The sequence below is a fragment of the Zingiber officinale genome, chromosome 2A, assembly GCF_018446385.1.
Source record: "Zingiber officinale cultivar Zhangliang chromosome 2A, Zo_v1.1, whole genome shotgun sequence".
In the NCBI taxonomy this organism is placed as follows: Eukaryota; Viridiplantae; Streptophyta; class Magnoliopsida; order Zingiberales; family Zingiberaceae; genus Zingiber; species Zingiber officinale.
The window spans coordinates 129,561,959-129,587,939 of NC_055988.1; the positions used below are offsets into that span (position 1 = coordinate 129,561,959).

Consider the following 25,981-nt stretch of genomic DNA (forward strand, 5'->3'; position numbering starts at 1 on the left):
CTTATTTTTTTTCAACCTTTTCTCCAATTGAATCCAATTAATCATATAATCAATGTGTTCCTCACTTGTTGCATGATTTTTCAAACTGACTCAAGTTATGCCAATCTTTGTACCCTTCATTAGCCAATTGACCAATTTTGTACATGGTACTTTGAGTTTTGAACAAAATGCAACATAAACAAAATATTTTGTTTGAATAAATTGAATATACAAATCACTTTCTATCATTTTTTCGCCATTAGGTAATAATCTCTTGTAATGTGATGCATCAAAATGCCTACCATTATTGTCATTAGAAAACAAAATACCATCAACTCCACTTGGACCCCTTTCAACTAAAAAATCTCAAATAGTTTAATCAATCTTATCCCAATTTCCCGAATTATCAACATTGCTTGATTTTCAAATTGATTATTAACCACATCCACATCATTTTCGTCATTTGATTCATTTACATTGAGATTGAGAGTTTGAATCAATTCTATATCCAAAGATTGATCCAGTACTTCAAGATTAATGTTGTTTCATTCTCTTGTTCCATATTCGTTGGATTATCAATTATTTTTTCTACCATCATTCTCTTGTTACTAGAAAGATATTTATCAATATCTCATGCTTAATTTTGAATTAGTGCTTCTTCCTTTTACTTTCTCTTTCTTTTTTGATAGCTAGATAGATGTTTGGGATTGAGAACTATTAATTATATATTTTACCTAAAAAATGTGTAAGAATGATCAAAATATTAAAACTCTTACAGTTTTAAGTTGTCCAAATATTTCTAAGGAATTTCATTAACTATAAGAAAATTTCTAACACAAAATAAAAATCAAATTAACTATAGTCTGTGCATCACAAAAAGCAAAATAGTGTTTTTGAATCAGAAATCAAGAGGATTTCGGCCATATCTTCTAGATATAAATTCTAGACTTCCAGTTTACCAAATTGATGGCTTGAAGCTAACAATTTTAAGCACTCCTTCTGACCTTTTGAGTTCTGTCCTTCACTATTTGAGTCCGACGGTCATCCACAATGTGCAAACCATAATCGTATTCGCTGATTGTAAATTTGCAATGTTTAGAGACCGAGAGACAAGATGGTTGAAAGTTGAAACATTTAATTGAAGACTTGAAGTTTAGGACTGAAAAGAATTTCAGATTTGTTCAGGGCTGAAAAAAATTTTAGATTTTAATTTATTAATTACATTGACAAAATATTGCATATATAGGCCACTTAAACACATAGAAGGGCTGAATAATTTTTTTCTTAACCAGTTAACACAATAGCTGAAGCTAAAATATATGTATATATAACAGACCATTTTTTTTGTGGCCCCCTAAGATAATGGGCTCTTAGATAGATGCACCTTGAGGATGTGTTAAGGTCTAGTCCTATTCATGATTGCCAAAGAAATTTTAATTTATCTAGTGTCTACAGTTACCGTGGAATAGACGTTTAGTGTCGATAATAATATATTGGACGAAGGACGATTAATTTTATCTCTTAACTTGTTGGACGATCGAGCATTACTTAACGACTGAAGTAGAGCCAAAAAAAAAAAGAATTTAAGGATTGTAACTTTTAGATGATGAAATCAAAGAATTTGATATTCAAGGAGCAAATATTACATGAATGAGAAATAAAAGTAAGTAACAATGCCACTCCATAAGGTAAAAGGACAAAAAGGTAAGAGAATTACATGAGTTTTGATTTCTCTATCACCTAAAGGGATACATAATTAACTTAAATAAGTGCAAGTTTTTTTATGAATTTATATATATTTTTTAAAATTATAATAATTTTTAATCGTGGCGAACCGTGCATGAATCGTGACCAATTGTGGCGAATCGTGAATCATCGATTTTGAATCATGAATCATAACCGTCTTGGATGATTAAAGTTGAGGGTCGACTCCCAAAAACTCATCAAATCGGTGGTTCCGAACCAAGATCTTGTCTACTCATAATCAGTCATTGAGTTATATGAAAGGAGGTAAATCACGAATTTAGCTTATAACTAATCGTCAAGTGGTTACATGGTGAGAGGAGTTTTTCCTCGAGGGCATGCGCCAAAATAGTATGAAAATGAGAATAGAGAAGATTGTGTAAAAATGATGAAATGAGCTCCTTATTTATAAAGTTCACATAATAACCGACACTACATTATATCTATTGATAAAAAATAGTTAAATAATCTCAACCCTAAAAAAATATTAAAAAACCTACCCACCTATCTCAATGGTTAAAATTGCCGATTAATCGACGTTTCCAACAATAACAGATTGTTCCAACGACTATATATTATTTTTTAAACGATCCTCAGATGTCCGGGTGCCTCAAGCTCCTCCCGAGCATCCCGGTCCCTGTCAAGCTGATCACGGCTCAAGCCTGATTTCCTAGGTGAACTGATAACCGATCCATTATTCAGCCCGGGTGGGGTCCAAATTGGAATGGGCAGGTTTACTTTTACCGTTTGGTTTTTCCGTCCATACCATAAGTGGCAGTTTATTAGGCAATTGCAGCATGCGTGCCCATGGGCCTGATTCGGCCCATTATTCTCGATCCGTGATTGAAGCCCATTTCCGCCCTCCCCAAATTTGAAAGAAACAGCGTGTTTGTGTGCGGGGCCGAAAGCATTTCCCATTCTCCCGCCCTTACTCTCCCCTGTTGCCGGCAAGATCCAGGGCATGGCTTCTCTATAGCGACTGTACTCTCTCGCAACACTGGGATCGCTGGTAATGTCTCTGATTCGCACTACTGTTTAGGTCATGATCTCTGTCTTGGACAGGCCTCCGAATGATTCGATATCTAGGGCATTTTCTGGATGTGTTGGTCGAAGTAATCTATCTGGCCGGATTTTGTAAAAAAAATTTTCGAATGTTTTGTGAATGAACTTTTTTTTTTTCTTGTCTTTGAATGTATGCTGCTTCAAAATATGCCTGCTATTGTAATATTATTTTCTTTAACGATTGAATGGGGACGGAAAAATTAGATCTTTTGGTTGCGAAAAATCAAGGCTCGGGGATAAATTGATGATGCTCCAATACTGTGCGATATTTGTTGAGATCGCAGTCTTCAAGACGGAGATTGTGGTTTTCCTTTTCCTTTATAAGGTCATTGACTTGATCTTTGAAAGCTCCTGATCTAAAACGAGTTCGTTGGCCTGAGAACTCAATTTAATTGTTTCGGAACCCATTTTAAGCTCCCCTCTCCACAGTTTATTTAATCAAGGACCATATTTTCCAAAAGCAGTTTGATGAGATATGCCCCTTTCAATCGTTTTTTGCTGCTTATAATTCCTCCTCCAGTGCAAACCCTTGTGCTGATTTATGGTTTTCACACCTTCTAATGAAAATCTAGCTGCTTAGTTTTGGATTGATGTTTCCTCCTTTTATACCCCCAATTTCTCATTACTTTTTGATGCCAATTCTTCTAATTTACTGAACACCAATGTTTTGCCCTTGTTCTTGGTTACATGGTCGCCTTAGGAGTTTGGTGATAGGAGCTGTTGCTGGACGTTCTCTTAAATACTTCTTCACATTGAGATAAATGGTTCATTGACGTTTGGGTACCTGAAATCAGGGCTCTATTTTGACAGTTGACTAGCAGGGTAGCTTGTTGTTGTTGTTGTTGTTGTTGTTGTCGTCCTGCCTCTCATTTGAGTGGTGAAGTTAACTAGTTATGTTTGTAGGAAAATTAAATATTATGAAAATAAAGAGAACTACATTACAGCTTGGAATTTCTGAAGTCTACGAGGATCTTCATATGAAGAGGAGCTCCCCTATACCTGCAAAGCGATGCTGTGCTGATCATAAATCAGATGTGATATGCCTCAAAGGCGTTGGTGGCGGCTCAAGTTACTTTACCACATTAAGAGAAAAATGAACCATTTGCATTGAATGTAGAAATGACTAGCACCATTTTTCCTTGGTATTATTTGAATTAACCTACATGTGACCCACTGCTAATTTCCTCTAGTAAATTTGATACTTTGATATTTTTCCATAAGGTAGTTGGATACTATTTTTTGTTTTCAGTCTGAACGCCAGTCTCTATTTGAGTTGTTTAGCTTTCTTAGCCACTCTTCCTATTAACTGTGTTGTTGTTAATGGAGTCCGTAGACATAAAAAGCTTCTTTTTACTATGTCAGCATAATAGTTCTGGTTCCTCATTTATCTAATAGGTTGTATTAGAAGATGTAATCATGATAGGAAAGTAGGATTACTGATGAATATTAAAATTCATATCATGTATAACAGTGTACAGAAAAATAGTTCTTATCAACAATTTTCAGCTAAATCTGATAAAGTTTCATATGTTTAGATGCAGAGTGAAAGTAGGTTTAAATCTGCTAATGGGAACAAATCCATCAAGACCAATTGGTTCAATCACACATCTGCATTTGAGGAATTTTCATGTCAAGAAAAATTTCTGAGCTCTGCCTTTTTGTTCTCTTTATCAACACAAAAACCTCAACCTGAAAAAGATGCTGATGACATGTTGATTACAAGGTATTTTTTCTCAAAGGTTTTGCCTGTTTTTGGTATGAATGTTTGTCAAAATGCATATATGAGTGTGTATTCATTATATTAGAATCCTTGAGCATGCCCTAACAATCATGTGAGTTCTAGATTTCCAAGCCTTTTCCCAATAATTTTAGTGAAATTTGAGGAAGATAGAAGCATTTTTACAGTGTTGCAATTTCTTGAGAAATGTATGCAGGTGGTATGAGGTAGACCCATTGCATAGTGCATATGCAATATGTGAGAGCATACACAGTTAGTTTTAAATATTTATATTGATATCTAAAGAATTTATTACTTGCAAGATAAGTACTTTAGTTAATATTTACAAGTTACGATATGGAATATGATACTTTAAATTTTAAATCAATTTGGTTCTTCTAAATTAGTTCCAATTAACCAAATAAGAAAATTTTCAATTGCACAAGCAGATGGCACATGTCATACGTAGCTACCATGTGCTCCCATTCAAAATTCAGCTAGGTGATTGCATATGCAACCAAACTGGGCCTTTTTAGATCTGTATTAAGTAATCTATATAATTTTTCAAGAATTAAGATTTGTGATTTCACTTCTTTCATATTTTTGCAATCATTTCAACTGTACTGAATCCTATTATATGTTCTAACATTGAACTTAAGCAACACTTCATCAAACTTTATATTCATCCTCATCCTCATCCTCATCAACACTATGTTAGTCCTCTCAATTGAATACTATGCAAGATTATATTACTAGCAATGTTGAGATCTATTAATTTTTTTTCAATTATTTCAACTAGAGATTTCTTTGGTCTTCCTTTACCCCTTACACATTCAATTCTAGTTTATTCAACCAACTTATCTAATTATACAATCTATTTGACATCTTTGAACATGTTTATATCTTCTTAACATATGTCCTTTCATTTTATTGTTCTTGGAGCTATTTCTAATTTTTCCTTGTCAGTAGTGTCTTTGATGCTATCTTTTCAAGTTATCCAAGATATCCATCTTAATCTAATATGCAACATTAACTTTTTCTCTTAGTTGTTCCCTAATTGCCCAACACTTTCTTCTATAAAGTGTAACAAGTTGTGCTAATATCTTATAAAATGTTTCTTTTATCCTAAGAAAACATGATGGTGATACTTGACTTCAGATGCTTTCCATTTAATTCATGCACTCTAGATCCTATTTATGATATCTACATTAACATTTTTTTTTCTTGTTGAATAAGAGGATCAATGTTTTTGAAACTCTTATTGGGATTCTATGTTGATTTGTGATAACTATTCATTTGCTTGTTTCCTTATTATTGAATATTTTGTCAATTCTACTTAACTTAACCTTTAGTTTCTAAAATTTCTCTCTACAATTCAACCTTCAAATTTAATATTTGCATGCATGTTATTCAATGTTGGGTTTTTGCAATTTAAGTTTATCGATATTTTCTTCTTTTCAGCGCCATTATACCAGATTCTTAGTGATCCAACACTTGTTCAAAATGAGATTGTATGGGAATATTACTAATTTTATTATTTAAATAACTTTTATGTGCTTTTATTATAAATGTAAATTTAGCTCATTCCTTCATCTTAATATATGAATCATCAGGTCAGTTGCTTGTACAATTCAAGGATCTAAGCCTCTGCAAGTACAACATGTTGAGAAGGTAATTTAAATGTATTATGACTGATTATAGATCTTTCCTTTATTGGCTATAATTAATAGTTTGATATTGTCAATGTTGAACTTAATCTTTTACTCTTAAATTTGCTATTTACTTTACTAGGGTCGTTGGGCCTAATCTTTGGTCTAAAAATAAATGAATAGATTATCATTTTTTTTGTGCTTCAGGCTGCATATTCTTTCTTTTATATTGTTCAAACATGTTGGCAATTTTTTTGGCACATCAGACTGCTCATGTTGATTGATTTACTTTGTAATTCTAATCATTTCAGGCTTGGCAAGATTTTTGCAACATGCAGATGGCAGGCAGGAACTACTTAAGGCCTGGTGTAACTTCTGCAGTACAGGACCATAATAAATTTCATGAATCTCTGCCACCCTCTCACATGGTTAAAAAAGTTAATAATTCACAAAAGATTGAATATTCATGCCGTGAAAACCAGAGCTCCAAAGTCATCTATGATTCACACTGCAGATCACATCCTAGAGATGATACACAGAATTGTGGAAATTTTAGTAAAAATGATGAAGCATCTTCTGGATCAAGACAACCATTTGTTACTGAAACAGTGATGCCACAAACTTCTTCTCATATGATTGTTAATACCAATGAAGCTGTGTGTGATTCTGTTGATAATCTTGCCAATGACATATTTTTAGATGCCCTTGATGATGATGAATTATTGCAGGTAGGATTTAGCAATTTCTTTGTTTAGGGAGTTCTAATCTAAAATTCAGATATGGTTGTCTGCTAGAGGCTTCATATAAATCATAGTTATTATGAATTTCAGAGTATTGATGTAGACCAAATAGTTATGGAACACTATCAAGTAACTGGCACACCAGAAGGTTCTGTATCTAAACAGGCACCTTTCACTCCAGTCTCTAGAAGTTACATAGGATGCCCTGGTGAAGATGCATTGCCACTGAAACTCTGTGAGTTATGTATTCATGGCTCCAAGGTAAAATCTTTAGTGCAACACAAGCTTTTTGGTTACTAGTTTATACATTCTTCATGGTATTGGCATGAACTATGCAGCTAGGTCAGTGCCCAGGAGCTTCAGTTCATTTGCAGCAGATGAAAGATAGGCTCATTACTGTCTCAACTGAACTTCTTGATAATGCTTCTGAGCTTAGTCCTGAACACTGCAAAAATCTTAATCAGGAGCGGTTTGTCCTTGTATACATGTACTTGAATGCTTTGCTACATGAGAACTCTTTTCTCCTAAATGAATATTTTTTGTTGCCCCTAATATTTGTGCCAGTTTACATCTCAAAAATAAGATTCAGCATCTTGAGAAAGACCTTTCCCTTTCAAATCAAGATGAAGAAAGACAGAGATCATCTTTCATGGCATCAACAACTACTTCAAGGAATTTTCAACATGAGATTCCCTCAAGTATGACAGATCCTGTCAACTTTAACTCCCAGGCTTACATAAGAAATGAACCAGGAGATACTATGACTTGGAGCTCACCTACTCCATCCTGTTATGCAAACCAGTTTGGGACTACACCTGCAGACAGACAAGTATTTACTCCAAAGCTTCTTGACATTAATTACATTGAAGGATCTGGAGATAAAAAATGGAAAAGTTTAGACTTTCCATGGACAAAGAAACTTGAGGTGATTTCCTCCCTTTAAATTTCTTTGTGACTTTTCATCTTTATTATGTTTGGTACTATTGAATTTTCCTTCTTCCTAGGCTAACAACAGAAAAGTGTTTGGTAATCACTCATTTCGCCCCAATCAAAGGGAGGTGATCAATGCTACAATGAGTGGTTGTGATGTCTTTGTTTTAATGCCAACTGGTGGTGGAAAGAGTTTGACATACCAGGTATAATATCATTGTAGGCTATATACTTAATTTTGAATCTGTTTTTCCTGTCTAATATGTACAAAAGTTTAGTCCCATTTTTCTTAATCCTCATTAGGGATTGTGGTTCACATTTAACTTTTATTGTTAAACCAATTTCTGCCATTCTAGGTAATATTATTTGAGAAGCATTACATAACTGCTATTTTGGAACTCATGTAGCACAAATATACTTTTCTTGGCTGGTTCTGTATATAGAAGTTTTCTTGCAGCTTCCTGCTCTCATCAGCTCTGGAGTAACATTAGTTGTCTCTCCTCTTGTCTCACTCATTCAAGATCAAATTATGCATTTATTACAGGTATTACAGACAGTGTAATGAAGTTTCACTATTCATAAGTAAAATACTCTAAACTGAGCTGTTTTACATTTTTTTTTTGAGCAGGCAAACATTCCTGCTACTTATCTTGGTGCCAATATTGAATGGGCTGAACAACAGGATATTTTTCGGGAACTGATGTCTGATGTTTGCAAATACAAACTGCTGTATGTCACTCCAGAAAAAATTGCAAAGTAAGTTTTTTCTATACAACATAGGATTATCATATTGACATCATTAGCTGTTTCATAATTCAACTACTTAGGGAGTGGACAATGTATTATATGCACAAACAAAACCATTAATGCTATAAAAGTTAAAATGTAGTTGATTCCAACATTGTTTGATCCACTATTTTTGGCATTTAGTAGTCGAATCATTAAAGCTTTTTTTATAGAAAAATATACAAGGAATAACACAACGAAACTCACGTAAAAATATTGAAAAGAGTTGAGCTATTACTGACAATTTGCAGTGAATTTCAGATGAATGAATAACTGGGCTACGATAAACTGAAATTATACCATCATTTAAAGAGGTCAAAGCAGATATTATAATTTGGATTGATACACAAGGTCTAGAAGACTATAGTGATAAGAGTTAAATTAATTAGAATGGTGTGTAATAGGTAGAGAGGGTCAAAGAAAATATTGGTCAATTTCATTTGAACAATACTAGTGATCTAGTCTTGCGTAGGGCTTGATAAGTCCATCAAGTCAACTATAGTTGGGAGATACACGGCCTGATGACGATGATGAATGATATTGATGGAAATGACAGGAGGTCCTAAATACAATTTTTTACTTGTCTTTCCATAACTCAAGGAAAAGCCTCATCATATTGAAAAAGTTAGTGACATAACTAGAAAGAGGATAATGTGGGGTGTTGCAACATGAACACGATAAAGAAGACTAGGTTTTGTTGACATGTTTAAAGGAGACATAGAGATGCACTGAAGAAGTTGCGATACCTAAGAAAGTAATGTGAGAAGTGGTACAATACTTTCCAAGATATTTTTGGTTAGAAGTGATAGAAGCCATCCTTAATATAATGAAAATGTCAATCTAGTTTTACTATACAGTTAGGACTATCAAAATATGAAGGTTTTGTTTAGTTAGGCTTTCCTCATTAAAGATCATGGAAGAGGCCCATGCAGTTGATACTAAATAGTTAGGTTTGGGACTGCACCACTACTTTAACAACTAAGCAGGTTCTTCTGATGAAGCTATATTTATCTTTATGTGTTTTGTTTTTTAATCCCAGTTTTAGTATTTGGAGTTATTACTGATGTCCGTGCATAATGGTCTATTGTTCCTTCTTTTACTACTATCTTCAGTCATCATACAAACCTCAGTGGAGGATAAAATATCCAGCTACTCTGGTTGTTACAACTTGCTATTTTGGAGAATCTGACTAACTTTTAAATTAAATAATTGTTATGCTGTTGTTTTGGTATTTCATCTCCCTGATTTAAATTCATTTAGATTGTTATAATAAAAGTAAAAGATATGCAATGTCTTTCCATCAATCAATTGTAAGAACGTTGATTTTTTGCTTTCTTAGCTTTTTTTTTTTTTGATAATTTTTTATTTTGAAATTTATATTTGACCACAGGAGTGATGTTTTGTTAAGACATCTGGGATCTTTGCATTCTAATGGACGCTTGGCTAGAATTGTTATTGATGAAGCCCATTGTGTAAGTCAATGGGGTCATGATTTTAGACCGGATTATCAGGTAATTAAATATCCTAAAAGTTAACATCTTTTGGAAACAAATAAAATTTAGTCTGATTTATATGTTTCTTTAATAGGGTCTTGGCATTTTGAAGCAGAAGTTTCCAAATGTTCCAGTACTTGCTTTGACTGCTACTGCAACTGTCAGTGTAAAGGAAGATGTTGTACAAGCTCTTGGTCTAGTCAATTGCATTATTTTTCGACAGAGTTTTAATCGCTCAAACTTATGGTAAGTGCTAATAAAATACTATAAATCTCAATTTGTTTTTGGTTATTTCCCCCCTTTTTTCTTTTCAGGTATTCTGTAATACCAAAAACAAAAAAGTGTCTAGAGGACATTCATAATTTCATCAAGGAAAATCATTTTGATGAATGTGGCATCGTGTATTGTCTCTCTAGAATGGATTGCGAAAAAGTGGCAGAAAAGCTACAGGTTCTTTTGGTCAAATAGCATTCTTTTTAGATATTTTATATGGGATGAAATCAAAATTTTGCTCAGCATTCCACTGTCCATTATGCTTTCTCTTGTGTGACTATGTTGGGTATTCACACATTGTTGTATTAGCTGGTTATGCTTATTCTATTTACTTATGTTTGGGGTGCAACACATCCTCAATGTAGTGATATATTAGCTGTTGGTTTCCTACTTTTTTTTTAAATGAAGCTACAAGTTAATTATTCCCCTAGAAGATTATATTATAGATTAACTTGCCAAATGCAACTTCACAGTTGTACATAATTTTCTTGATTGAGTTCTAACGAATTATGTTTTGTATGTTTTTAGTTGTAAGTTTTTATTTTAGTGAGTTCACATCTTCAATAAAATAAGTCTATAAAGGAACTCCCCAAGTCAATTGATTATCTGGTTAGAGAAGTTTTGGTTTAGTTTAATATAAATTTAATTATTTTTTCTCACAATTTGCAATTTAGTTTATTTCTTAATTTGATTGAATCATCTTGGATGTAGGATTATTTCTTTCCTAAAATAATTTAATTTATTTTCTAAATTTGTTTGGGGTCAAAGTCTTTAAAAAGAGCTCACTTTCCTTGAGCTGTTTTTTTTTTTACATAATTTTTTGGGTCAATTTTTATTGAGTTTGTTTATTTCTTTGTATGAGATTGTTTATTTTTTCTGCCACATCAAATGATATCAACTCTTTATGTGACTATTAGACTTGGAACTCGTAATCGGCTTCTTCACAATCTCTTAAATCTCCTTTATCTTTGTGCGTTCACTACCCATCACTTCTATCCCTTTTACTCACTTCATCCATCTTCACCTTTCCTTTGCTACCTTACAACGTGCAAAATCTTCCATGACCACCTTCCCTAGCAACTTCCATCCACCTCCTCATCTTTCACAACCTTACCTAGTTAACTAGTATGAGGACCACCTATAGACTTGATCGACTATGCTTTGTGGCCTTCGACCAATGCCCTATCCTCTTTCAACTTTGCTACTCCTTCATTGATAGCACCCATATTCACATTCCACCAACCATCGTTCGCCTCCTTAAGCCATCATTCTTGTAGGATCCCATAGTGACAAGCTCCGCAAAACTTCCACTTGAAGAAGTTGTCCATATTTGCTTTGCTACAACAGCAAGGAAATCTTCAGTCTCTATTGCCAACAACATTTTTTATCTTTAACCTTGTAACCAATGTTCTAAAAAGCGCTTGGGGGGGGGGCAGTCGCCCGCCGCCCATCACCTAGGCCCTAAGGCAGAATATTTTTTTCTCACAAAATATGCATAATTTGATTTCAACATACAATGAAAATAGTCCGAAATAGCAAAAGTACTCAAACTGACAAGGAGCAAAATATTAATCAAAATTCAAAATATTAATTTGTTCAACTTTAACATACAGTGAAAATAGCAAAAGTACACAAAAGAACTCATATAATCCTATATCCCTAATTCTTCTTCTAGTTCATCTCCATATTTCTCTAATACTTCCTCTGTATCGGATTCAAACTCAAAATCCATGACATCTTCCTCTTCTTCATCCAATACAAATTCTTCTTCGTGAAATTCTTTTACATCTTCAATATGTGTCTCACATCTTCATCTCCATCATCAACAATCCATTCTTGTGCCATAGTTGCTTCACTAGCAAGTAGCACATCAACTTCTTTTTCTTCTTGTCTTCTCTTTTTGTTTATGATCTTGACATGAATTGAACCTAGATTAAATTGTTCAACCTTCCAATATCTAGTCTATTTCTTTTCTTTGTATGGATCCACATTAAAGAAAAATATTAATATTGAATACATATTTAGACATTTAGTAATTACTAATTAGTAGTTACATAATAAGTAATTAAGTACTTACCCCCTCAAAATTATTCCAATTTCTTTCACAATCGGAAGAACTTGTAGTTAAAGAAAAGATCTTTTTGGCCATCTTTTGCAATTTAGGTACACCATTTCCAAAAAGATTCTACCATCCAACTAAATAAAAAAAAATCAAACAATAACAATAAGCAAAATCAAGAAGCAAGCAATAAAAATCACAAAATAAAGTAAACAATTATTACTTAGTTCTTACCCTAATCATATTTCTCATCATTTTTTGTGCATCCAATTATAGCCAATGCTCTTCCAAATCCCTCCGCTTTGTTGATATCTTCAACAACTCCGCATTTACTACCCCACTTTGGCTATCAATATCATCGGGAAAGAATGCTTCAACACAAGTGAAAAATCTATTCGTGACCACCTCTTCACTTCCTATGTTCCGGTCATTGAAGGAGTAATAAGGATTCAAGAGGTAGGCCACCAAATGTAGTGGGCTATTAAGCTGATTACAACTTTTCTCATCAGTAATATCAATAACTAGACGATATTGAAGCTCTTGATTTTTGAATGTCACTTTAATCTCCTCTCTCGCTCTAAGTAATTCTCCATACATAAAACCCATAGATGGCTTCTTATCCCAATTAACAAGAGGAAACAACTTAATTAAAGGGGCAAACACCTTCAAGAAAAAACTTACCCTATTCCAAAAAGAAGCACTCATAGCGGTATTATATGCAACTTTCCCCTTTGCACTCTTTGAATGTTGGCATGCATTCCATTCTTCGCTAGCAACCATAGCTCTTAGTTCACTTTTCTTCTCCATCAAGCTTTGCAAAGTTAGAAAAGCAGTTGCATATCGTGTTACTCTCTACCTCACTATGCCCCTTTTTTTTGGGTAAACTTTCTTATCATTGATAATGCCTTGTGATGTGCATAAATAAAGATTGTTAAGCTCTTTGCCTTCTCACTTACTCCTTTGAATTTAGGTTGGTTCCCAATTCCTTGAAGCATAAGATTCACGGCGTGAGTTGTACATGAAGTTCAAAATATATGTGACATCTTCTCCTTCAACAAATTTTTTGCTGCCATATTATTCGAAGCATTGTCTGTTACCACTTGAACTACACTTTGGGGTCCAACTTCTTTAATGCACTTGTCCACATATTCAGATATATAATTCTTGGTATGTGCTTCATTCGATGCTTCCCTAGAAGAAAGGAAAGTTGTGCCTTCTTTACAATTGACACACAAATTCATGATACTTCTTTTTCGATCGGTCCAAGCATTAGTCAAAATTGAGCAACCATTCAAAGCCCATTCTTTTTCTTGCTTCTTTAATAGACTTTTAGTTCTATCTACTTCTTCCTTTAATAAAGGCTCCCTTAATAGTATTGAGTTGGAGGATGATAACCTAGGCCAAATTGACCAACTGCTTCCGCAAACCTCTTGAAGCTATCATTGTCAATGGCATGAAAAGGAATACTGGATTCGTACACCCATCGAGCTAAATATTGGTGTACATTGTGTGTCCTTTGCTTCTAAAATGCATTGATAATATTTGTTGTTTTGTCTTCTTACTTCCACTTAATAAAGATTTGGGATCAATGATGGATGTAAATCAGTTTATAGGGCCAAGAGTAAGCGGATTTCTTCTTGTCCTTAGACTCCCTTCATCTTCCTCATATTCTTCGAGAACAATTTCTTCTCTTACATCCATTTCATTCATATTCTTTTGTTGTTTTTTTTCTTGCTTCTTCAATGACTTTCTTACACTTTACTTTATCCTCATTCGAAGACTTCTTATATGGGGCAACATTTCCCTTGATATTGGCAACATGTTTGATCCTATAAATTCCATCACTAGTAATTTTTCCATAACTTATATTTCAACTTATCCTAATTTTTAGGATCCACAAAGTTTGTAAATTCCCATCCAACGTCATTCAAATTACGTTTCAAAGGGGTATCAATCTCCATCATTGAATTAGATGTTTCAGAAGATATAGTACTCAACATTTTACTACACAAGTAAAAAATTATCAATTTCAATTTTAAAAAAAATCATTTGAGTCAAGCAATGGTTATCAAACATTCAAAAAATCAATTATTAATTCAAGCCCAACAATAACATACCAGATTTAATAACATACAATTGAATTTTATTAACCAACTTAAGCCAAGGATGTTGTTACTAACCTAGTAGAAGAAAAAGTACTAGGAAGAAAAGGAGGTTGCCGAAGGCTAGAAATGAGGGAACAAGGTGCTCCCCTCCGGCCTAGTAGTTCGTCGTTGGCAGCCTTGGCTAGCTATGGCGAGCTCCAACGGCTGTTGTCAAGAAACAAGGCAGGGTGCTAGTGGTTGTTGGCTGGGATAAAGGCAGCTAGGGCTGATGTTGTGGCTGTTGGAGAAGAAAATGGCAGCAAAGATGCTGTTCTTTAATGAAGAAGAAGGAGGGGAGGGAGAAGATGAAGAGGTGGCTACTGCTCCTCTTTGATGAAGAAGAAGGGGAAGGAAGGGGGGGGGGGGGATGAAGAGGCGTCTGCTGTTTGAAGAGGAAAAACCCCTTTTAAACGATTCAAAAATCAAAATATAGACCCCTTTCATCGTCGCCAATCGATTGGTAGAAACTCATCAATCGATTCAGCAACCTTTTGTTTCTCGTGAAACCTCTAGCAATCGATTCAGTAAGCTTCTATTTCTCGCGAAACTCATGCCAATCGATTTGAAGTGTTAATCGATCGGCCAATCAATTCGGCAGGCTTTTGTTTCTCGCAAAACTCATGCCAATCAATTGGAAGTGTTCAATAGATCGGCTAATCAATTGGAAGTGTTCAATCGATCGGTCAATCAATTCGGAAGCCTTTTATTGGACGCCTTGCACCTAAGCGGCGCCCAGCCGCCTAGGCGGCCTTAATGTGAGGACGCCTACCGACATAATATGAATTTTAAACTTATTCCTTTCAACACTAGTGACATTGAGCATTCTCGCTACTGTGCTTGTTGCCCAAGGCCTTGCTAGTGGTCCATGTTGGATAATATTGCCATCTGTGAGTCACGAAGATTCACAAGACATATCTTTTTAATTTGTCATCTCTATTGCATGTTAATCACTTGTCACATTACAACTTTGCTCTCTCCTTTAGCTGAGATCTAACAACGCATACTAGTTATAAATAGAGCCTTCCATTTGGGTTGGGCCGTCGGGTTCGCCTGCCTTGCCAAAAAATTTAAGCGGGTTGGGTTGAAATTTTATCAACCCATTTAAAGGCGAGTTGAGGTAGGCCAATCTGCCTGGGCCCGTAACTCGTGCGGGTTCGCTTGTGGTGGGCTTGGGTTGGCCTATGGGTTGAGGAAATGCTGAAGTTGTCGCTCATGCACCTTGAATAGTCGTTGAGGTCCCTTGGCGTGTCTCTCGTGTTCAATAGAACTATGAGCACACTTGCTGTTCTTTTACAGTGCATTGATGTAATTAGGGTTACTAGATTTGTTTATAATCATCTTTATGGTAAGCTTTCTTAACTTGCATTTTACCGAGTAATAGGTGTTAAATTCATTTTGCTTGATGAACATTTTCTCTTAACTGGATGAGCAATCGACCAACCCAAGCCGTCGCAGACTTTTTTATTTTATTTTATTTTTTGGTGGATCCGCAGGTTGGCCCGCCTAACCTGCAACTTGTCTTGAGTTGGGTTGGGTTGGGGATTTTCCAACCCTCCAAGATGACGGGTCGGCCTACTCCGCCCCCATCAAATTGTTGGCCTGCCATAGGTCGGTCCTCCTCGCCGTTGGCCACAACTCTAGTTATAAATTAGAGCAACTTGACGCCCAAAATTGGTCAAAATCGAAATCAAGTTGAAACTTGATTTAGCTCATGGAGAAGTGAAAGGAAAATAAACGGTTCAAATGTTAAGTTTTAATTAAACAAGAAAAATTGGGCATTGGACCTTACGCATCCAAAATGCCAAATGTATCCTTATTAAAAAGTAATGACATGGAGGGTATATTAGATCTTTTGATTAGATTGATTATTTAATTGCTTTTGAAGTTGATAGAAGGAAATCCTATAGATTTTATCTTGTTATCTCTTGTGTTGCTAATCCTCCACGCTTCATTCCTTCAACTGTCATTGTTTGTAGTTTACCTTGTGTCTAGCTACGATACTTCAATTCAGTTTATTATCATTACTTAAGCATATAATATATGAATGCAATCAATAGATTTGCAATTTAATTGTTTGACCAAGGTTGGTTTAACTAATAGACTTGGTTGGGTCAATGTTTGTATAGCCATATAATTTAATAAATTCATCTATTGGTTTAACCACTAAATTGATTATTCAGAACTTATTTGATTTGATTTTCTATCCAATTTTTATAATTATGCTTTGTTGCAATTGTTGCAGTTGAAGAAGCTTCATTGGAATAACAGAAGTAGTTATTTAAATTTTTTTTTTTTTTTTGCCAACATTCTTTTTCCCTATGTTGTTAAATCAAATTGAAATACAAGCAAATTAAAATTAATTGATTAGTGTTTGCTAGAGACATTATACTTAGAGATTTTTTATCCATATGATGTTAAGTCTTAGAGACATTATACTTTAGTGAGGGCTATGTTTTAGATGATGTTTACTCCTTTTTATTAATCATTGAAAAGGACCCTAATTGAAATTTAACTGGTTTATTTCCTCAATCATTATGTTGTTAAGACTTATAAAGAATATTACTTGATCATAGGATAACCATATTTGGCACTGGGTGAAGGTTTAATAGTGACATTTTTTTTAAAAGAAAAATTTGCTAAAGATTAGAAGTATGTTCATTATGTTTTTTGTTTAGCAAACAGATCTACCAGATTGCTTATTGATCATAACTATTGTAAAAATTGAGTGTCTTTTGCATCATGAAGACTATTGAAAATCCTGCAATATTTTCAGGGATATGGACATAAAGCAGCATTTTATCATGGTAGCATGGATCCTCTTCAAAGAGCTTACATTCAGAAACAATGGAGTAAAGATGAGATCAATATAATATGTGCAACTGTGGCATTTGGAATGGGTATTGCCTCATTTATTGCATAAAAATTTTCCTCCATTTGTAGTCAAGACATCAAAACTTGATCCCAATTTGCGCATACTAGGTATTAACAAACCTGATGTACGTTTTGTTATCCATCATTCTCTCCCAAAATCCATTGAAGGTTATCATCAGGTAATTTTTGAAATTCATTTATAAGTTTAATGGGGCATAATGCCTTGAACTCTTGATAGGTATGACATTGACTAAAAAGTTTATCATTTTGATTCTTAGGAATGTGGACGTGCTGGTAGAGATGGTCTAAGATCCTCTTGTGTATTATACTACAGCTATAGTGATTACGTGAGCTGTTGCATGCTTCTTATTGCATCTCTCTCTCTCTCTCTCTCTCTCTCTCTTATTATATTTTAAACTTATCCCCTCGGGACGGTCTAGTGGCTAGCGCATGAGGTGTTGCCATCACGAGGTCTGAGGTCGAATTTTGGCATAGCCGAGATAAAAACCTCTCTTATGCGCCAGTCATTATTCCAAAGACTAGTAGCCACTTATGATTTACCTTTTCCGCATTGGCGGGGGTGCTGGGGGCGAGTATAGTCGCCTTTTTGCCACCTTGTATAATATTGTAAACTATTTCTTTGACAATGCAACTTTCTTTTTTTCTTGCAAGAATAGATACGTGTGAAGCACATGCTTACCCAGGGTGTGATTGAGCAAAGTCCTTTGACACCTATAGCAAGACGCAATTCTTTAGCAAGCAGTGACAGAGTATTAGAAACAAATATTGAGAACCTGCTTCGTATGGTACTCAACAAACTTGGTGCTTTCTTAATAGCAACTTGGAAGCAAGATACCATGCTCACTTTTGTATCTCAACTGCAGGTTTCCTATTGTGAGAATGATGTAGATTGCAGACGACTATTACAACTGATGCATTTAGGAGAGAAGTTTGACCCAAACAACTGCAAAAGAACCTGTGACAACTGTTCAAAAATGTTGACCTGGGTTGACAAGGATGTAACTGATATTGCAATTCAATTGGTTAGAAACTGTTTTTTTTTAAGTGAATATATTGATGAGATCACTGGCGTGCCATAAAACTTTGTTCCTTACATATGTTTCCATGAACTTGGTTTGTAGGTTGAGTTGGTAATATCGACAGGAAAACAGTACTCAACATCTCATATTCTTGACGTGTACAGGGGTTCCCTCAGTCAAAATGTGTGCACTTGGTTACCTGAATTTCATGTTCCAAACTGTGATGGAAACAAATTTGAACTTTGCCAGTAATATTTTACTTATGCTGTAGGTCAAGAAACATAGACATGATAATTTGAGCCTTCATGGAGCTGGAAAGCATCTAGCAAAGGGTGAAGCATCAAGAATTATTCACCATTTGGTTACTGAAGATATTCTTGTGGAGGATGTCAAGAAGAGTGATATTTATGGATCTGTGTCTTCTATTCTGAAGGTAGTATGTCAAATATTTAGTATTTGATGTGATCTATTAGTAGATTATTTTAGGGATGAGATCCTGTTTTTCTCCCAGTGGTGTGCTAATCTAACATTCCCTCAACACTTAATGACGACCAAACTTGTTTTGATTCTGCAGGTAAATGAGTCTAAGGTCCAAATGCTTCGTTCTGGAAAACAAAGGGTTGTATTAAGGTTTGCACTTTTCCCTCTGTTTTCCTACACTTGGATTCATGTTTATTTTTTTCTTCTTTGAGTTAGGTTTGTGTTTTGACAAAGCATTTATGGTGTGTTTGGTATGGTAGAATGGAAGGAAATCAAATCTGAATAAGATTAAAATGAAATGGAACAAAATGAAAAAGGGAACAATATATTTCATTTCTTTGTTTAGTTGTAACAATGCAAAGCAGTGGAATGTTTTTTTTCTATGTTTTACTCATTTAGTCTATCTGATTCTTTCTATCAATGGTTCACTTGGTCTGCATGGTTTGTGTCCAATCCACCTGTTTTTCCAACATTTCTCTCGAAATATGTGGCTTTGTTGACCCAACATGCTTGGTGCCTAACTTGTCCAGTTCACTAGGTCTATTGATCTGATGGATAGATCCACCATGATAGCACATATTAACATTCCATCATCTTTAAATCAACATAGTGAAAGATGTGAAAGGTGAAATAAGGTTTTCCTCATTGCCTAGGTTTTTATCATGATGATTTTAACCTTAGTTTTACTCTAGAATTAAATCATCACCTAAATGAAGAGGAGTACAACTGATGGGGACTTGTGAACCTCAATTTTGGTATATCTCCGCACTTTAAACTTATTTGAACTAAACCTAAATAGCTAGATTGGTTACACCATTAGACACATTTTGAGGGTTCTGCAGCCTATAGTCATTAACCAGGATTAGATTCCCTTGACCATCCTCAACTTCTAACACTAAAATTGTTTCAAAGAACCTCTGTTCTTTGGGTTTTAACTGAGACATACATGCTGAACTTGCTGTTTCAAACTTGAAATAACTATGATGAACCTAAGAGTAAGAACACACTCTAGGAATCAACTTGAGAGGGAAGTGTGATCAGATCATAACAATGAATGGCAAACCATCGCAGTTGAATAACCACAACAATGTAGGAGAGTCCATATTGTAGAGAGGGTAAGATCCTACCTCTTCACTGAGGATTCACTGCTAAAAGGACTACTTAAATAGCATTCATTGCCAACACAGCATGGAACATGCTTGAAATCAAGAGAGGAACAGAATACGGAGGTTCTAGAGGAGAGGGAAAAAAACTCAAATCATTGGAAACTTTTTCTTTCTAGTCTCTGCCATTAAATGTGCATAATTCAAGTGACTTCCCATTGCCCTTTAGTGGCGACGGAGAGGAGCATCACAAGAAGGGAGCAGGAAGATACAAGGAAACACACCTTGGATTGGAAGAGGAATGAGAGAAGAGGAGAAATGAGGGTGAAGGCTTTTGTTCCATCTTGATCCCTCAACCTCTTGAGTAAATAAAGGTAGAGAAAATGCCAATCACTTGATCCTTGCAATTGTCACAAACCTCATCTAAGATGAAATGGAAACCAATCATGATCTTTGTTGCATCAGAAGAGGAAGGAAGATGATTACCAAATGAGAATGGTGTGCTACACATTGTTGAAAGCTATCAGAATCTCTGTTGCAATTGTGGAGGAAATCAATGCTCCATAGCCTTGTTGGCTACAAATGGGCAGCGATGAGTCTACTGATGAAGCAAAGTTTGGGTTTCGGGAAGAATGCTTATGTATTGAGCCTATGATCTCAACAGATGTAGCTGTTAGCGCAATTGTGCCTCAGGTGGTCATGTTCAACCAAGATGTTTGATGTGTTTGACAAAGAGTGTAAACTAAGTTCACCTATGCGATTGGTGTGTGCTATGAAATTTGTAGGGATTTGGTAGGATGCACACGAAGCTTGTGATTTGACGCGGTTGAGTCATGACTATCTTGGTTTGATCAGGTCCATTAGAATTGGCAAAGAATGGAGTTGGTTCGACACACTATAAGACAAGGAACATGGAGTTGGTTCGACAACTTTGACGACATCTACAAGAGGTGGATTATGTTGGATCGAGACGCGCTAGGGGGGGGGGGGTGAATAGCGCTCGCGGTTATTTCGTTCGATTATCGGAATCGTAAAAACTCGTTCAGAAATAACTTTGCGGAAAGTAAATAAAAAGGACACGAAGGATTTACTTCGTTTGGAGCCTGTGACGACTCCTACTCGAAGGCCCACGATCCTTGATTGCTTACGGTGGGCAACAACTATAAGTTCATTAAAAGTACAATAAGAGATTTACAATTGTAAGCACCAAAATAAATTATACCGACAATAACAGAATCGAAACTGATGTTCTAGGTCGTCGATATGTCGCAACAGCACCTCGGAATGATCTTGTTAGCAACACGTTGAAGAAAGGAAGTCTGGAAGTTGTTGTGTTGAACTGCTGGTCGAAATCCCCTTATAAAGGGTGTTCAAGGCGCCTTGAAAGCTATTCAAGACGTCTCCATGCTGCCGAGTTGCCTGCGTGGATCAAGCTTGAACTGGTCGAATTTTATCTGTTCAAGGCACCTTATGCCTCATCCAAGGCGCCTTATGCCTCATCCAAGGCGCCTTATGCCTCATCCAAGGCGCCTTATGACTCCTTCAAGGTGCCTCCAGAGTGCTTCGTAGCCAGCTCCAGCTTTGCACCCGAGGCGCCTCCAAGCCCCATGGAGGCGCCTCGGACACTGTTCATCCGAGGTTAACTTGTGCTCCTTTGGTCCTGCAAAAGTGTTAGTCCCAAACACATACCCTGCAAACCAAAGTTAGCACAATACAACCAAAAATATGATAACAGAGTAATGACAGTCTCTGGACTGTCCGGGTCTGACTTCGGATTTCCGTCCGGAAACCCTAGGTCGACCCGACGCCTACTGTTCCCTCTACGGGGAACGCGTCCTCACCTACTCCACTCAGGAGATTTACCTGCTGCCAGTGCAATCCTCCAGACCGACTGGACTTTTGCTCAGCACTCGACGCTTCCGGATTTTCTGCTGGACATCCGCTTCCCGGCTAGTCCAGTCTTTCACCTGGTTTGTGACACCAGGACTTTCCACCTAGGGTTACCACCCCCTAGGACTTTTGCCTGAAGCCATCAACCTGCCAAGACTTTCCGCATAGGGTTACCACCCCCTATGACCTAGGGTTACCACCCCCTAGGGTTTTCCCTTTGCCTAACCGCAGCTAGGACTTTCTTGAAATACTCAAGCAGACTTGTTAGATCACAAAGCACCTTAACTTTGAATCCTTTGCCATTATCAAAACACGAGTTCGATCGTCGGATGCTTCCCGCACCAACAGATTACATAGATGACCTAGCAAAGGATGACATGTGGAACAAGTTGGTGACTTAGTGCCCTGAGAGGTTGAGGATGTGACAGAAAGTGTACTCTTGGGTAATGTAAAGCTGTGACAATTTGAAGACCTCATGGTAAGATGTGAGAGAATATGAGAGAATTCATAATCTTACATTTTTGGTAGATTTCTACCTAGGTGTGAACTCACTAAAAAAGGTAGATTTCTGCCTTTAACTAACATTTTTATAAAAACTATTACTTTTTCTTGTTTTATCTTTATTTAAAAGAAATATTTTTATATGAATTTTTTTCACCTTTGATAAGAAGATATATCAAGCGATTTTTTATTAGTGACTTATCTTATTAGTTACCAGGTCGTGAAGTAGGATCTAGGAGTCCGAACCATATTAAACAACTTGTGTTAGTATTGCGTTACATGATTTTGGTTTATCTTATTTTCACTTCACTTAACAGAGTTTTTTGGCCTTGCAAGGACACACAAGAAAAAAAAAAAATCTGTTTGCTCGTCAAGGTGTTATTCACTCCCCCCCTCTAGCACTTGGGTCAACTTTATCGATACTTAATAGTAGGGATTGGATTTCTTCTTGATTCACTGATCAACTTGGCTTTAAAAGCTTAGTTTGATGTGAGCTTGATTATAGCAGTGTTTGTGTGTTTCATGGAACTTTTGATGCAAACTGATAGACAAAGGGAGCAAGATCATTTTATCTGTGTAAAAATGATAGCAGGCTACCTGAGATCATCATTGTCATCAGTTGTCAATATCATCATCATCATCAAGTTGTGTTCTTCCCAAGTATTCTTTGTCAACTATATAAATATTATCATTCAATTGAGCTCTATGCCTACTTATATCACTAATACTATTTAAATTATTAAAATTTTGATTAAATTAATTAGTGTTTTCTACCTGAGATGTTTGGAAATAAATGATCAATAGTGTAATCTACCACCACGATTTTTGCAACATGGAGGCAATCAGCTTATTCCATTCTCCATGATTCCCTGCTTCTCAGTAATTGGGCAAGTAGCTTAGTACTAACTATTTATACTTTGCAAATTTTTCTACAAAGATGTCAAGTAACATAATACAACTGATTTTCCAATTCTTGAATCTGTGTATTCAACAATACCATGATAGCTCGCTTCCTAAGCATGCATAGCAGTGCCCTATTATTAGTCTACAAGTTTTGGCAATTTTTTCACATAATTCTGTAGTGCTCAGTTATGCTATTCATTCTTTCCCTGTTTATGATGGCATATTTCTATGTGTGTGTTTTAATTTAGTTTAAATTTTTTTGTTAAATGTTTGTAAAATAATTTCATCAATAGAGTTTGTCAACATGCTTGTGTATAGTTGATTACTTTCAGATGAGAAGCTTTCTTGAGATAGGCGACTTATTATTAGTATACCGATGACATTTTGTTTAAAATGGTATATAACTGCAGCTTCACAGTTATATTAATGTTCAAATGTGATAGCAGTTAATGTTCACATGACACCAGGTTTCCTGCTTCTGCAAAACCATCTAAAATGAGCAAAACTCAAGGGACACCAGCAAAGGGTTCATTGCTTCAAGAGATGTTAAACCCCACAGTTGCTGATGCGGATGCTCCTTTGCAAAATGGAGTAGATTTGGTAACATGCCTATACATGTCATAATGTTCTGGTAAACAGCGGTAGCTAAGTGATTTAGTTGAACATTTATTATGTTCTAATTGCAGAATCTTTCTGCCAAACTTTATACTGCTCTACGAATGCTAAGAACGGCACTTGTAAAAGAAGCTGGTGAAGGGGTCATGGCATATCATATATTTGGGTAAGTTTTTTTTTTTTTAAAAAAACAAACAGTAACTAATGCCCATAATCTGTGTTGATGATGCTTGATGAATTCTTATTGCTATCTCAGAAATGCCACATTGCAGCAAATCAGTAAGAAATTACCCAGAACTAAAGATGAACTTCTTGAGATCACTGGCATTGGCAAGTAAGTTTTTCTTAAATCTACTGTAGATTGAATGCTATAGGTATATATAATCACATATTTTAATCCAGGGCAAAGGTACACAAGTACGGAGACCGGCTACTGGAAACTATAGAATCTGCAATTGCAGAGTATCGCAAAACAAGTAGGAATAGCAGTAGCAGCAGCAATGATAATACTGATGGAACAAAGAAACGGAGAAGTTCGGGAAGTAGTGACCCACGTAATAATGATGATTTCTCTGAAAGCACTGTTCAGTCCAAAAAACGACAAGCAAGGCTAGTAAATGAAGAAAGTGCACCATCAGCTGCTGCAAGTAATGGTCGGTGTATTGATATTGATCTTGACGGTTATGAGAGTGAGGAGTCAGTACCTGCAATGCAGGGGCCTTCTGGTAGAGTTCTGCCAAAATGGTCAAGGTCAACAAGCAAAAGCAACAGCCCTAGAGGTGACGTTTTCCAGCAATATGCATACAAGAAGTAGATAAGTTTGTGAGTTTCTCTCGGGCCTTCCTTATGGCTCATGGTAATGTGCAGGAGATTTATAGAAGTCAAATTCTGCTGCTCGAACGTGGATTCTTATGCCTAGTTTAGACCGTTTCATTCTTCAACACGCAATCTATAGTCAAGTTATCTTTGACATGGTTGAACCCAAGATTTGCTTGACTTTAAATCTGCAGAACAAGGCATTCTGCAGAACCTGAAGGAACAATCTCTGCAGTGATCTTAATAGTTATCCTGGCGGTGAAATGTTGATGAAATGCAATTTGCTCTGCAATTTTGTAAACTTGCTGTGAAATTAAACCGTTATGTTTCAGCAGTTCTATATATCTAATATTAGTATCATATTCTGTGATATAATAGAAGAATGCTAGGAACTAGAGGATTGCAACAATGATGGCGAAATCAAAACAGCTCGAGTTCAAGTGTCTTTAATACTCTGTTTACATGGATGGAAAGAGAAGAGGAGAAGGTGAGAGAAGGAAAAAAAAGCAAAGAGACAATTGTACATGATTTCAAAGGCCCATTGCATACATTTTTGCTACTTTTCCTTCCACTTGGCCTCCTGGGTTTCTTAAGGTCAAACCAGAGTTCAATACTGAAGGATTTAAGTTAGCTTGCAGTTCTTCAAAAGCTTTGTTGATTGAAAAATTATCATGGCCAAATTGAATTTAGAGCTTTAAAGATCGGCAAACAATTCATTTGAAGATGTCACTCGAGCTTGAACCTTTTGGAGGTAAACTTAATCTGAGTTTGGATTATCTTAAAACATTCTTATTGCATGTTTGATTTGAAGGATAAATATTTCATTTTTGATAAATTTGATAATGATTATCAATATGCCTGGCTGTTAAATGAATTAGAAACATTAAATTTAGCCTAACTCCAATTTGATGCAAAACAAGCTGGGTTCATTTGAAGTTTTATTGCAAATGAATATACTTGGAGTCCTATTAATGCTGGAAGGCCATGAACTGTTTGTAGTGTCAATGTCTTTCTACCTTATCTATCTTAAATTCTAATGTCTTAAACAGATTTATGTTAAAACGGTTTGGTAGTTATAAGAATATAAATTACATTTACTTTCTCATTGCTCAGTCAAACACCTGACTGGCTGAATCTGTTGCAATTCGACTAGTTGAACCAATTGAACGAATGAATTGACAACTTCA

The 25,981-nt window shown here is 35.6% G+C and overlaps 1 protein-coding gene across 3 annotated transcripts; it reads left to right on the forward strand.

Annotated features, from left to right (window-relative positions):
- Nucleotides 1-2,612: 2,612 nt before the first annotated feature.
- Nucleotides 2,613-25,169, forward strand: LOC122042313 (ATP-dependent DNA helicase Q-like 4A). 3 transcript variants are annotated; one of them, XM_042602349.1, is made up of 26 exons: nucleotides 2,613-2,731; nucleotides 4,320-4,507; nucleotides 6,115-6,172; nucleotides 6,462-6,878; nucleotides 6,981-7,151; nucleotides 7,229-7,359; nucleotides 7,455-7,815; nucleotides 7,895-8,026; nucleotides 8,278-8,364; nucleotides 8,449-8,576; nucleotides 9,997-10,117; nucleotides 10,194-10,345; nucleotides 10,414-10,549; nucleotides 17,349-17,472; nucleotides 17,555-17,625; nucleotides 17,725-17,793; nucleotides 18,124-18,252; nucleotides 18,331-18,489; nucleotides 18,589-18,669; nucleotides 18,758-18,919; nucleotides 19,061-19,116; nucleotides 23,831-23,963; nucleotides 24,050-24,144; nucleotides 24,235-24,312; nucleotides 24,381-24,757; nucleotides 24,846-25,169. In XM_042602349.1, exons 2-26 carry the CDS (start codon nucleotides 4,320-4,322, stop codon nucleotides 24,854-24,856), a joined length of 3,627 nt encoding a protein of 1,208 aa, XP_042458283.1. In that variant the 5' UTR covers nucleotides 2,613-2,731; the 3' UTR covers nucleotides 24,857-25,169. The 3 variants fall into 3 exon arrangements, with proteins under 3 accessions (XP_042458283.1, XP_042458282.1, XP_042458285.1); XM_042602348.1 differs by having other exon boundaries at nucleotides 24,381-25,169; XM_042602351.1 differs by lacking the exon at nucleotides 8,278-8,364 and having other exon boundaries at nucleotides 24,381-25,169.
- Nucleotides 25,170-25,981: the final 812 nt, after the last annotated feature.

Bases quoted from the DNA above. Each gene is read 5' to 3' on its own strand.
- LOC122042313 (XM_042602348.1), top strand. From the start codon at position 4,320: ATGCAGAGTGAAAGTAGGTTTAAATCTGCTAATGGGAACAAATCCATC. The intron at 4,508-6,114 runs GTATTTTTTCTC...ATGAATCATCAG, and splicing joins GATGACATGTTGATTACAAG to GTCAGTTGCTTGTACAATTC. The intron at 8,365-8,448 runs GTATTACAGACA...TTTTTTGAGCAG, and splicing joins AAATTATGCATTTATTACAG to GCAAACATTCCTGCTACTTA.